The sequence below is a fragment of the Puntigrus tetrazona genome, chromosome 9 (genome assembly GCF_018831695.1).
Source record: "Puntigrus tetrazona isolate hp1 chromosome 9, ASM1883169v1, whole genome shotgun sequence".
Taxonomy (NCBI): Eukaryota; Metazoa; Chordata; class Actinopteri; order Cypriniformes; family Cyprinidae; genus Puntigrus; species Puntigrus tetrazona.
The window spans coordinates 8,276,026-8,291,101 of record NC_056707.1 but is presented as its reverse complement, the minus strand read 5'-3'; the positions used below and the strand labels follow the sequence as shown (position 1 = coordinate 8,291,101).

At 39.3% G+C, this 15,076-nt stretch overlaps 1 protein-coding gene across 1 annotated transcript in view; it reads left to right on the top strand.

The window, feature by feature from the left end:
- bmpr2b (bone morphogenetic protein receptor, type II b (serine/threonine kinase)) overlaps positions 1-15,076 on the top strand; it is a 58,452-nt gene that overhangs the window by 25,293 nt on the left and 18,083 nt on the right. The window contains exons 2-3 of the mRNA XM_043249067.1: positions 1,698-1,886; positions 2,739-2,909. Coding sequence (XP_043105002.1) covers positions 1,698-1,886; positions 2,739-2,909 — 360 coding nt within the window. The remainder of the gene's footprint in view (positions 1-1,697; positions 1,887-2,738; positions 2,910-15,076) is intronic.

Below are 15,076 nucleotides of genomic sequence, written 5' to 3'. Positions count from 1 at the left end.
CGCTCCTGTAGAGGAGCAGACAAAGGCCTCCCCGAGGGACATACAGCGGCAATTCTGTCTCTCTGGATTCGGAGGGGACGCAGATACCGGCGATGATGCTACCAGGGGGGGGCGTTTTCCCCCCTCCCAGCTCACTTGTCTGAACGCTACGAATACAATAGTCCAGATCCGTGACTTCACCAAGCCTGTTAAACGAGTGGCATTATGATTTTTCCCTCTCGGTAACTCAGACACTGTCCTGACGATTTGCATGACAGTGCAGGTTGGAGAGAGAGGATTAATTCATTGGATACAGTTGGGGTGAGCGCGGGCCAGCTGCGGCGGAGATTGTGATCAGCCGACAGCAGAATTCAGCCCCGCTGGCTCTGCTCATGGAAATGAGGGCAGTCCCGTTGGCTTGGGCCCTTATCTGTCATCACGGTTTTGTGTTCCCTAAATACACGGCAGTGCTCAAAAGGTTCGTTTTCTGCACGTACGCTCAGGGCGCTGTTGTTTCCCCCCCCCACTCCCTTCCCTTGTTGTCATGACAGTGACTTACAGGAAGCTTTGTAAATGGAGTTTTTTGGGTGGTGCGCAGTGTGCGCACGTAAGCGAGTGTGTACGTGGTTGGATGGAGGAGCAGCAGGTGCCGTGGAGACCCCAGGTGTTCTGTTGTTTCGCTTCCAGCATGAAGCCGCCGGACCGTTTCAAATCCCCCCCGCCCCTCTTATTGCGTCCGATTAATCAAGGTTTAGCTATCGATCAGATTTACGCGCCCACATTCAACCTGATTATCCTGCGCACAGAATGAACTCTTCAACTTCCTCCAGGCAGGAAATCATTTTGTATGCCTGAAAAGAGTTTCTGCAGATTTCTGCATTTATTGTGGGAGGAAATCTGTGTTAAATATGAATGCACTGTGCTGGAAGTTTATTATGTTTTCTGGAGTATTTAATATGTGAACATTCACTTGGCAGGGGATGTTTAAAAGTTTGTTGAATGATATATGTTTGAAGTGTGATGAAGTGTGAGTTTTCTTTGACATTTTGGGAATGAATCAAGAGAGAAACCACTAGATAGAATCTTAAATCAACTTATATAATTGGTTAATATTAAATTGTATGGCTGTTATAAGAATAAAATATTTCATAATATTTAATAATTTCTCATTTCTGACAGGTCTTAAGAAGCCAAAGACAGTAACAAATTAAAATAAAAGAATGAAGAAATAAAGAAAATGTTTTTAGCGCATTGAAAAATGTGCAACATGAAAAATTTAAATTCGATTTCAGCTAGGGATGCATCGAAAATCAATTTTTGAGTAAAAGCCAAAAATTCTGAAAGCAATTTTCTTATTTTATTAAATAATATTAAATGATTTTGTAGTATTTAATTTAATTAATTAGACTCAATTATTTTAATCATACTGAATAAAAAAAATACAAGTCAGTAAATAATAAATATTACATATCTGTATTAATATTTTCAGTTCATAATTTCATCCGTCTTACTCTTTCAGCCAAAAACTGAAAGAAAGATAATAGACAAATGGGATTTCAAGATGGCTGCCATGTGGCCTGACTTAAAGGTACTTCAATAGGTAATGATCACTTTGCTTTTCCACGGTGTGTATGTAGGCCTACAGGAAGTGTTCCCGGTGAATGTTTTGAGTTCTGTTAATAATCTCATCTCTTTTTCTCATTTTGTGTCTCGGGCAGCTGCTCAGAGTGAGGAGAGAGAGCGGGAGTGTGCTTTTAATGACCAGCACCAGCAGGGGGATGAGCAGAGTGTGGCTGCTGACTGGCACATCACCAGAGAAAATAACACCATCCTGTGCAGCAAGAGCAGCCGCTGCTACGGCCTGTGGGAGAAAACACATGACGGAGAGATCCGCCTGGTCAAACAAGGTCAGGATAAACTCAAACACACACAAACTTCTGCATATATACTTACGAGGACCGTCCTTTGACTTCTATTTGTCTTAAAGAGACATGCACCTTGACCGATTCTTTTAAATTAAGCTAATAACTTAACCCTCTAACCCAGCTTAATTGGTTTGCTTGGTTGTGATTTTAGAAAATTAAGTAAATGAAAGAAAAATGTATGATAATTTAGAAAGATTAATAAATATTCATGATGTCATTCATTGCCATGTTAAAAGTAATATTTAATTATGCATTATAAAATTCATACATTTTATATATTTTATAAATATAAACTTCAAATAAAACACCGTTTTTCTATATTTGACTATGTTCTTCTGTCAAGTTGCTCTAGTGTGCAGCACCACTGATAGCGTTTAGATTCTACCATTCTTTCAGGGAAGAACATTTTCCTTTTAATATGGTAATGAAAACTTGGTAATATTGTTTTTGCTCATCTCATATCATATATCATATCATAACATAACCTACAACTGTGACCTTAGATTACAAAAGCGGTCTTAAGTAATTTTTTTTCCATATTAACAAGCTGATAAATAGGCTTTCTATTGACGTGTGGGTTGACAATATTTGGCTGAGATACAGCTATTTGAAAATCTGGAATGCGAGGATGCAAAAATGTAAATATTGAGAAAATCGGCTTTAAAGTTGTCCAGATAAAGTTCTTAGCAATGCATATTACTAACCAAACAAACAAACAAACATACAATGTATTTCTGGCCATTGCTACATTATTTGCTACAAATATCTTTTATCCCCACATTCTTACAGACTTTGTATCTCGTTCACTCAACCATCTGCATCCCTTCTTTGCAGGCTGTTGGACGTACATTGGCGACCAGCAGGACTGCCATGACGACCGTTGCGTGGTTACTACAACGCCGTCGCAGATCCAGAACGGCACCTACAGATTCTGCTGCTGCAGCACTAACATGTGCAACGTCAACTTTACAGAAAACTGGGTGCCCAGCCCTACCAGCACCACCCGTAAGTCCTACAATCTCTAAACAGTGCTCTGCTTCATCTCTAGGTCACATCTGAAACCTCCATGTCTGCGTCTGAGAGTCAACGCCCGTATTAAATTTCTGTGACGGAGTGGAACTGGTCTTGCAGGATCGGTTGTCATCAGTCTCACCACAAATCTCGCTGATCTCTGTAACGTTCTTGTTTGAATGTGTTTTATGTCAAATCGTCAGATCACGGTGTTTAAGGCCACGTCTATAATACACTGAAGGACTCTTATAGATGATAATTGTCATATTAGCTCATTCCTGCAAGCTTCACTGTGAGTGCCAGTTTAATTATTGTAGAATTAGCACTGAAAAGGAAAAAGCTTGCTAAAATTAACTTGCACTGGAATGACCGACAGTAAGATACTCAATTACTAACATTAGAGTAGCTGTGCGTGGGTGACTGTGATTTTACTGTTAAGAAACACATTAACGCTAAATGCGTTTAATGCGTGCAACTGTGTCTACAAATAAAGAACGGGGTGCATTATGGGAGCGAGTGCTATTCAGGTTTAACTGATTGTATAAATCACACTGTGCGGATTGGACTCTGTTTTGTTCTCTTCTACTAACTACTGTATCGACTGTGCTCTGGAATGTTGTATAAGAAAACTCAATAGTCTAATAGTCGTATTGACATGCATGTAGTCGATTGAAGGTCAGCATCCTCTCATCCACGAGGTCACGGCTTTTAAAAATTAATGCCCACACATTGTTGTGAAGTATCTCGCTCGTATTCCCAAGCATTTTTGAAAAACATGTCTGTATGTGTCTCTGCGTTTAGTGTTTAGAATTAGCACCTGGTCTGTTTTCAACATCACAGTAAGATCTGACTGCTGGCCTTTTTTTTTTTAACACATCCCATGATTCCTGAGTCAAAGGTGAACTCTGTAGGTCGCCAGTTGCCATTCAGCCCATATCAGAGTCGTTTAGGGATCTAGTAACGGGTGTGAGTAGTTAGCATGCTAACAGAGCAGTGAACTTAGCAGTGCACCCTAGAATTTCAAATGGTTTGTGTCTAACAATTTTTAAGGGTGTAATGTAGGGCACTGTGATTTCCTCCAATGTGGAAAATGTAGATGCAATCGAGTCCTAAAAACTGAATTTACTGTATAACACAGAATGTCATGGATTTTGCCAAGTTTTGGATGAACAAATAATAGTACGGTAGGTTAGTATGCGTAAATGAAAGCATGATCTGAACTGAAGAGCTCGTTTTTAGACTCATGAGCATAACTGCTTTACTCTTTATTTCTTTTTAATTTAAATATTCTGTCATATATCTCCCGACAGAAACAGGTCTTCATAGCAACCTGTCAAAATAAATTTTTCTACTCCTACTACTAATAAAATATCTTCCAGATAGTGTCTGCTTAATAAATACTGTGTGTGTTTTGCTAGAGTCCGGCTCAGATCAACTCCCGCTTTCAACTAACCCATACAACCTTTGATTTCCCATCCTCGCTCTCCTAGAGCTGTCTAATGCCTTACCTCAGGACAAAACCCCAGCTTTACCTCTTTCTTTGTGCCCTCTCATTCTCTTTCTCACCCTCTCAGTTCTTTTTCTCCTTTTGTGTTCCCTTTGAGAGTGTATCTAAAGAAAGTGCCGGATGGCCCTGCTAAAAGGATAGAAATGAGTCACCACAAACGCAATCAAACAATACAGAGAAAAATAGAGTGAAATACGGAAAAAAAAATCAATGGCTGTCAGACTTTGTAAGAGTGAGTTATTTGCATGCTGCTTCGCTTCTCACACCCCTTTTCAGTGCACTTTTTTTATTTTTTTTTTTTTTTGCAGTTTTTCTCTCTCTCCCCTAGTACGGCTTCTCAAGCGAAGAGCCTTGAGAAGCACGTTTTGATTTGGGGAATAATGGAAAAATAAAAGGTTTTAGGTTCCTCAAAGCCGTCGCTAATGAATGCATGTTTAAACTTTTGAAGGCTTGACCCTGGAAATCAACTCTGCACAAAAACATTCAAATTAATCTGTCTCTAAAGACAAGATGAGAGGTTGAATGTATTAATGCAGGGGAGAGAGCCCCATGTTTGGCGCCATGCCTGCGTGAAGAGGCCGCAGCGTTTGAGGACTAAAGTGTCAATGCCGGCCAATCGTGTTTCTGCTTTCGAGTGTTACCGGGCAGAATGCCTGTGCACATGTGTCTTTCTGTATCCTCAGACAGCACCGGACCGTTTGTCCCCTCACCTCCACCACGGAGCTGGTCAAATCTATTTTTTTTTTTCTAACACTGTATAGCAGCAGGGTGCAAAGCGAGGCCATGCTCTACATCCAAACCCCGCCCAGCTGCAGCTGTCTGCTTAGAGCGAGAGACACCAGACTGACATTATCAGCAGTCTGCAGCACATGTGAGCAAGTCTGCAGTCTTGTGCAGAATGAACGAACGCTTGGAATGATGGACGATGTCTGCACAGAGATCCTCGCTTGTTATACAATCCATTTACCAATATTTTCACCCCTCCACCACACAGTTCCCGGCACCGGATGTGTTATTCCGTAAACGCATGAGCTTTTTTTATAGATAAGTGAAGTGCAGAATTGGACATGTTCCCTCACCCCACTCTCCTACTTTTGGAGAGCTGCTGTGTGACTCAGTTGTTTTTTTTGTTTTTTTTTTCATTTATGGCAGGTTTTCATCTCTTAGAAAACGGGCAGCACAACAAAAACAGGATTTCAACAGAAGGAGGATGTCATACCAGAACCAAAGGCTGTGACAGGGGCAATTCTTTCACTTTTAATCCTGTAGAGTAGCAGACGTGAAGGTGTCCTCCGCGCGAACGTATTCCCGGGAATGATGGTAATTGTGCGCGTAAGTGACGCGCACCGAGAGGGGATTCTCTTTCGAACGGCGCATACTTTCCAACCTGTGAAATCTGTAGAGCGAGCGACAGTTTAGGAAGATTAGGGTGGCACGGTTTCTTTTATTTCTGTAACAAGAGCAGAAGGTGGAAAAACACCCGTTCTACAAACACAAAGATTTGGATGACGCTCACAGTTTACGCTATCAAACATGCTGTTCTGCCGCGTCACGGGCACATTGTTAGTGTTTGTTTCTGTGCGTGTGTTTGTGAGCTCGTGCACACACCTGCTGACTGCGATGCGGAGCACAGCTGTTCTGACACGGACACAATAAACTCTGACTATCTCTGTGGGTCACACGGATGAACGGTTTTAGCTTTTATGTTTGACATGCAGCATGTGATTTACAGCAGGACTTTTTTTGTCGCAGGAAGATTTTACAAAGATTAAATGCATTCCCATTAGTTTAAAAGCTTGTACCGAGAATATCCAGTTTATTTTTTATCTTTTGGTTAGGTTGGCTTTTGCATGTTGTTTATTCAAGATTTGCATGTTTTTGTTTTCTTAAATAGTAGTTTTTTTCATTTATTATATCTGTCTATCTTTCCAGCTATCTATCTATCCTTCTATTTGTCATTCCGTCTCATTCAGTAGTTCCATTTTTCTGTCAAATCTTTTTATTATTCGATCAGTCTTTTCACGTTAATGAACTTCACAGGCGAAATGTCTATTATAGCAACATGGCTTAATTATAGCATCATTTCAAATTAATATTTGAACCCATCCTTTTCTTCGCTAAATGAAGGATTACAAAAAAATCTTCAAATGCAAAATCCGAAAGACATTTTTAGTTTTGAGTTTTTGTAAATCCTATTATTTTATTTTGCTGGACGTTGTTTTCTGCAGATGGCATCTGGAAAATACTTTGCATTCATTTACATCATTGACCAAAAAATTGTCCTACGTTTGCATCGGGCTCGGCATGAATGAATTCATTTCAGAAAAAAAGTTTGCAAACTTCCACTGCGTTTATTCAAACCTTTGGCGTGGATTGGAACAGGGCTGTTGTTATCGGCAGAAGAAGCGGCGGCAGACATCTGCTAGTCTCTGGCATTGTACTTCACTGATATTGTAAGCCGTACACCTGCTCAGAAAATGTGAAACGCTCCTCTGCTTTCAGAGTCGCACACACGCTTTCACCGCAAGCTTCATTTAGATGGACGGTGTGATCTCCCAGCTGAAGCCTGTGAACAGAGTGTGAGAAGCCTCTGATCGATCAGGCATAGATTAACCTTGGCAGCTGTTTTAATTGCAGAGGGGGAATGATCTCCCAGACACACACACACACACACACACACACACACACACACACACCTCCTCCCTCCCTCCTTTCACACCTTCTCTCCTTCCCACCCGTCCATAACTTAGTGAGTTTACACTTTACCCTCCTCTCTGCTGTTCTTCATGGTGACATGTATAATGGCTGCTTAAATCCCGTCCTTTCACACAAGCATTCAAGGCTGGTGTAGTTTATGATTTTCCTTTTCCTCTCTCATTGTTTTTTTTTTTAAAAAAAGAAAGCAGCCGCCCTCTGTTGTATATTATTTTGTAGCACTACACCACAAGAGACTGTGTGTTCTGAAATGATTTTGCCACGGTTTAAGGGCGCGTTGTTATCCTTACCACGTCCTTCCCAGAATTTATGTGGTAAGTTCTCAGCAATACGTAATTATTTTGTCCACTCTAAATGCAAAAATGCTGCAATACACAAAAGGCGCAAAACAGGCAGGATATCAGGCCGTGATTTATTTTAATACGCTCATGCAGAATGGGATTGGGTGGCCGTGGGTACGCTGCCATGACGACACAGTAATGAGAATTGAACAGTTAGTAAAATGCCAGTCTGTTACACTTAATCAGGAACGACAAATGATAAAAAGCGATAAAAAAAATTAATAAAAAATAAAAATCTGTCCTAACCAGCCACAACCAGTGACAAAATGACAAGCTGTTTTTCTATAATGTGAAACGGTTTTGTTATTGTTAACTAAAGCTAAGACCTTTGTGTTATTTAACGTTTTAAATAAATGTAAAATATAAAACAACATACTTAAAAAAAAAAAAAAAAATTTGAACTTAAAAAAATTGTTAAACAAGTTGAAATACTAAAATTACTCAAACTGTAAAAATTAAACAAAAATTAATCCGTCATTCGTCACAAGCATTTTAACAGGAAAGGATAGTGAATACTATGCGAAAAAACGCATATGAAAATTTTTGATTTTGATTTTTTGATTATCTAAAAAAAAAAAAAAATCTCTCTCACCCTCACATCGTTCCAAACCTGTATTATTTTCTTTCTTCTGTGGAACATAAAACAAGATATATAGATATACAGAAAGTCATACATGTTTAGACCGACATGGAGGTGAGTAAATGACAGCGTTTTCATTTTTATGGTGAACAATCCCTTTAAGTGTGATTAAAATCAGAGCCTTTCGTGGCTCATCCGATTAGAAATCCAATTTCAGAGCTTTTCTGCTTCACATGGGTCATTAGCTCATGTTTGTGTTCATTAGAGGTGCATATGAGTGCATGCTGAGGCAGATATCTCCATCACTGTTTGTCTGAGTGTGTTTGGAGTGTGAGCGTGCGCGGACACGTGGGCGGCACACAGACTGTGCGGAGGTGAGACGAGATGGCCAAGCGCCTGTAGTGACAGGGCAGAAGATCTGCCAGCCTTCACCTCGGGTTGCTGCTGGATCCGTGCCGTGTGACTTTCAGAAGTAGTTTTTTTTGAGCAGAAGATCATGTATTGAATATCTGCCCCTGGGACTAACAAATGAAGGGAATTAGTATTGAACTTCTCAGCATGATGGAAAATTAAGGAGATAAAGTGTTCTGGATTTCGATCACTGAGATGCTTGTGGAGATTAGAAGCGTACCCCTGCGCAAGTGCGTAAATGTAGATGTAAATGCTTGACCAAGTGTGCAGTCCTACATCCTTAAGCTGCATCCTTGCATTCTTGAATTCTGTGACGATTAAAGTAGTAGTCGTCATATCACAAATTTCAGTGAAATTAAAACTTATTCCCTAGAAAACAACTAGTCCCTTTTAAGTCAAGGATTTTGTTACCATTCATACACCCTCGTGTTATTCTAAACCTGTGCGGGTTTATGTTGAGCATAAAAGAGGATATTTTGAGGAATGCTGGTATTCAAAATGTTGATGGTCCCCGTCGACTTCCATTTGGTTCAACAATAATATTGTAAAATATTACTGCAGTTAAAAATATCTGTTTTATATTAAAATATAATTTATTTCCGTGACGATAAGGCTGAATTTTCAGTATCATTACTCCAGTCTTCAGTGTCACACGATCCTTCGGAAATTATTCTAATAAGCTGATTTGCTGCTCAAGAAAATATTATCATTGTCATTTTGGGATTTTGAGGAAAATTGCATTTATATTTTGTATATGCACTTTAAAAGTTTGGTGAAAAAGCACTGAAAAGTTTTTCATCCATTAACGAAACAAAGAAAAAAACCTGAAAAAGTTATGCAGCGTTTTCAAATTGTTGTGCGCATTAATTCATTGATTTATTAACAAACCAGCAAAGAAAAATCTCACAGTGGTCTCTATTTAAAGTCTCCATTAAAATCGTAGTTGGCTCTTTTTCATTCCAAGTCACCTTATTGAGTGTTGCTATTTCTGTTTCCTCCCTATTATACTGTTTTTATTAATGTATCTGCAGCATAACAATGTTGACAGTTTAGCTTTTGCTCAGCAGGATTCTGTAGAAATGGTCACTCTGCTATGACGGTATTTGCCCTGACAAAAAACAACAACAAAAAACTGCATACAGCCGCACTGAGAATACTTGTTTTGAGTTTTTGACTTGTATTCAGACACATTTCAGTGTAAATTGAGTCCGTGCAGCTAGAAGTGGTTTTGATCGCGCTTCAGGCCGAGGAGCATGTGGAAAGCACACATAAAGAGGAGACATGTGGGCTGAACAGAAGGAGCTGTTCTCTTTATGTCACACTGATTGGGCCGGAGGAACGTGGCGGTGCTGTAATTGATGGGACTGTTACGGAGGTGCTGGGCTGACTGTGTCTGATTCATGGCCGCGTCAGCACTCTCTCCACCGGGGACCCCAGATGTGCTTCTTCATGACAGGGGTCACGGAGGTCGACAGTTCTGGGGTCACCGGGTTCACGGTCACAGACGCGCAATCTACTGAGAGAAACCTGAGCCCAGTGCTCGCCCTGCACATTGGCGTACAGATGTCTAGACACTCAACAGACCCGTCTTCTGATCGAAATCACAAACGGGCTTTAATTTCTCACCCCATGACCTGACAAGTGCGGTTTCTTTAGTGTCCCGTGTTGACGGATTTTCTATTTGCACACAAAGTTTAGGCTGAAAAATAGGGCTTACGTTTGTGAAGTCACACTTTACAACACATTGATATGCCAGCTCCCCATATATATATTTTTTAATTTATATTTTAAAAATGCTGATTGACTGCAAAGGTCATTTAAATGGTACTGGTCAGAAGGTTTGTGAACCGTGCTCCATTCGTCCTCTGTTTCTCTCGTGTCTTCGGTCCAGGTGAGGCAGTGTTATGTTAGCATAATGTCAATCGCGATGACCAACAAAAGGAGCGGTCTCAGATCGTCTTGAAATGTCTCCGCCTCCACCGATGCGAAATCTGTGGCCTGCGTTGTAACTCACTTATGCAAACGAGTCCCTTTTTGTCACCATTTCTCTTTTTTATTGAAAATCCAGTCACTCTCCATGAGCTTATTTGTCAGAGTGGTGTGAATTGCAGTGGGCTCAGACGGCCGGGAATTATACAGCAGTTGCCATGAATAAAAAATGAATAAAGAGGAACACTGAATCAGTGGTGAGAGGATTAAAGCCATCCGTATGGAATGAGAAAGAAAGACGCAGAGAAGGGAAAAAGAAGGACGGGAAGTGAAAGTGGGAGAAAGGAGTAGTTTATCCACAGAGGAAATGCCTTTTTGACTCAGTTTCTGCCAAACTGTTAACTGGCGGAAAAGCGCCTTCCTGATAGGTGGAAAAGAGCATCAAAGAGCCTTTGTACAGCTATAGTTACAAAGACAGAAAAAGGAAACAGGAAAAACTCCATGTCACAGTCCAACTAGATATCCGTGCTATGTTTACACTCCATCATCCCATTCATTTTGATGTCCGGCACACATTCCTGCTGGTTGTTTGCCAGTCAAAATGTAATAGTACCGTCATATACCGTAATGTTCCAACCCACACTTTTGGCAGGTCAGGGATGCTCTAGTTTTCTCAGACTTGTTAGAGTAAATGTTTAGATACTGAATCATTCATTTGGGTATATTTTTAGTTTTGAATCAGACTCAAAGTTAAGAAAAATTATGACCGTCCATATTATATAAATGATTAAACCAGTGGTTTTCAACCCCTTCCATTCCATTGTTCGACGAACATATTCAAAGGCCCTATGAAATTAAAATTGTGTGTGCGTGTATGTGCGATTTATACAGGTTAAAGATTTTCGTTTTAAATAATCCAGAATTGATTTCTACCCTTTATAAATATTTTAGAGCCTAGAAAAATGTATAGTAATATTAAAAATGCCCACAGAGTTTTATTTTATTAACATTGCCTTTCCAGCTGTAGAAATCACACTTTTAGAATGAATGTAAAAATACAGGTTTAAAATAAATAAAGATTTATATATATATATATATATATATATATATATATATATATATATATATATATATATATAAATATAATAAAAAATAAGTTCCATTAAATAAAAAAAATAAAAACACAATTTTAAGATCCTTTTTTTGCTAAATGTATCAGCTTCGAGAGAATTGATTGTTTGGTTTGATTTGATTGGTGACAAATAGGAAACAAGCGCATTTTAAGGATGATCTTGCTTGTGAAACCCCATACTGATTGCAAGTGGAGCACTTTCCTATTTGCTTCTGGTGCGTTTGTTTGTATTTGGGGGTTTTCTCTCAGGTAATCTATCTCCTGGCTTTGTCAAATAAATAATCTTTTTGTGTACCGTGGTCAATGCTTTTACTCTTTCAGGTGGAAATCTCTGAGAAACATCCATGCAGACTCTCTGCAGTGTATCTGTCATCTGCTGTCTTCATATTACTCTGTGAAATCTGTTTAGTTTTTTTGCCGTGCAAGAACTCCTGTTGATATTTTGTCTGTCTCTTTTGTCATCTCACTCTTTCTCTCTCTGTCTTTTCCCTCTTTCTCTCTCAAATGTCTTGCTTTATTGCTATGACAAATCACGAGGCTCATATGAAATCCTTTCTCATTCACATTTTCTGCCTCAATTTAAAGGAAAGTTCTGTGTAATGGATTAGGTATAATGTGTTAAACTGAACTAACACGCCACTCTACACTAAGTACTATAGTGCTATGCTTTTATTGATACGTGAAAGCACAATTAAATTTGCTATAGTGTTTAATAAATAATGACTCAGTATGCGAAGGATGTTTGCAACTTTTGTGAATGCCGTTTCAAATGAGTTGGGCACGGATGCATAGCTCAGAACGCTTTATTGAGTTGAAATCCATAAGGAGAAAATGAAGGTAAACTTTTCCGGGCTGCTGAAAAACTGGGCGGTCATTTTTGTGCTGCGCTAATGCAGACAGAGCAAATGAAGAAGTCTGTCCGTTCTTGAAGCTGTGCCGTCGACTGATGCCCAACAGTTTGTGTGTACTTATGTGTCTGTAAGAATTAAATTCCACAACAGCATGTGCCAAAAACGCTGTAGTTGTGCTTGTGCTCGCCAGATTGAGTCCATCATTTTATTGTGCTGATGAGCGGTCTGCCAGCGGAGCTGTGAGCGAACAAGCATCTGCTCATTTCCCTTAATTAATTTATTCATTAGCTTTGCCTCTTTTAACCTTAACCTTTGCACAGTGAATGGCAGGAGTTGTTGGTGGAGAATGGGTTTGCTAGTCAAATAATAGTCTGAAAGCTATTAGTGTGTCGTGAAATTAGGACGGTAAAAATTATGATTTTCGTACGTGATTAATGTGGGCGAAAGAATAATAACAACATAAATGCGCAAAATGAACTGTTGATTGGCTGGTTTGTCATTTTCGTTATATCGTTTGTCTGTTTATGGAAACTTAGAAATAGCTGAAATAATTTGGTGAACTGATGAGGAACTGTAAGGAACTACTTCAGCATTTCCTGAAAGTAACTGTATACCTTCATCAACGTTCATCGACCAATCGGAGCCAAGCATTGAGCAGACAGTGGTTCGGTGTTTTCTGTTTAATTTCATTTTCTATTAATATTCTAACCAATGGGCCTAGATTATATATACCTGTAGAACTGGTCATACTAGGACGTCACACAAGTCCAAGGCAAGTCCAACATTTATTGGATTGGGAATATGCTGGATTCAACTCATTGGTGATTTTATTTTTAATTCTTCTGAAGAGTTTTAATGGAGTTAAGCCGAATACAGTTTTAAAATGTTTTAAATATTTATTATATATGAATGCGCAATTGCTATTGCTTTCTGTGTTGTTGCTGGGTGGTTTTTATGTGGCTCAATTCATAAAATCCTGTCTGAATATAAGTCGCCATTATATTCTGGCCCATAGCTATGCCTTGGATCAGAAGTTAATAGTGGTTAAATGCAGATTGCAGTCGTGTTGTATTTGTCTGCCACATGCTGATGTATTTTGTCAGGCTCCCTTACTCTTTTCCTCCATCCAGCTCTGAAATGTAGGCCAGAGAATTCCCATTGTGTGGCTTTTGTTGTTCTCGCTGGTGAGGGGATTCAGGTAGTGATATTAAGTCCTGTTGCGGTAATGGCAGCATGAAAGTCTGCCCGCTCATGAATGACTCCCATTAGAGTCACCCTGGTGTCTCTGAGCATTGACTGACTGTCTGTTGGAAAGACCCTGTGTGGTACCCATAATCATAACATGACACGCGTGTTCCTCAGGGGGAAGATGATTTATCACTCAGTGCTTTTAAAATCAGTTTTGCAGGTGTCTCACACAGATTAGTCTTGATTTAAAGTATAGCCTATGACCCTCTTTCTTATGAATTTTTAATGTGAGTTTTTGAATAATTCCGATCTTTTACTAGCCTTCCAAACCTCTGTTACTTTTATCTATTTTTTTAAATTGTATAAAAAAAGATTTTTTGATATTTTTGTAACATCCACTCACCTAAAACTTCGTCACAAACTAATAAGTCTTCTGAAGTGATATGATCACCTTTATATGAAATCATTAACAGATTTAACTTATTTACATGCAAAAATGGATCAACACACATGCATAGAGCACATTAAATATGGTCGGCGGAGGCTCAGCCGTGCTTCATTTGTAGGAATCGATAACGTTTGTCTTTTTTATAATGAAATATGAAAAATGGACAGAACTGGACCCCATTGATGTTCTCTTATATGAACAGAAACAGTTCATCAGAATATTTTGTGTGTGTGTGTGTGTGTGTGTGTGTGTGTGTGTGTGTGCGCAGCAAATTAAATAATAACATTTTGCAACAACTTTATGACACAGGTGAATGATGAACAATGTTAGGTTAATTATCCACTTTAAAAAAAAGATCCTTATGTTTCTTACTCTACTGAGCATTTGATTGGACAAAAATCAGTGTAGGGCAGTATTTTTGTTCCGTTTTGTTTTGTTCCTTTTGTGATGTATCCGTTAAATCCTAATATTGTCAATGTTATGCAAGCATATAGCTAGATGACTTCAAAACTAATACACAAGGACTAAAAAAAACATACAATTTCGATTTGATAGGGCTTAGTTGTAAGTCTTTGCTGCTTTTCCTCCGTGTGTGCTTTAACCTTTAACTTTAAAAGCATCTCAGTGCGGTGCATTTACTCTCAAACAGCACTGACACAAATAGACAATAGATAAAAATTTAGGCAAGACAGACTTTATTGCATGCAGGTATTGACTGCGCACGGTTGCCAGGCATTATGAGTGGGAGATTTCGCAGAAGAGTTCTGGTTACCCAGGGAAACTGCATCTGTCCTGATGCTCGCTCTGAAAGAATGTGAAGGACAGAAGATCGGCTCGTGACGTGATGACAGACATGAGGCTACGGAGAGAAATTAAGCGCATTGTTTCACGTGCCTCCACGAAGGACGTAACACGACTAGAGGAAATTTAACTTGACCACAAACTCCTATGGAATCACAGGAGAGAGTTGATCCGTTTTTTAAAAGCCATTATATAAGATATAAGCGTATACAATGGCTTTCGTTGTTTATTACACTGTTATTTTATGTTTTGTGAATC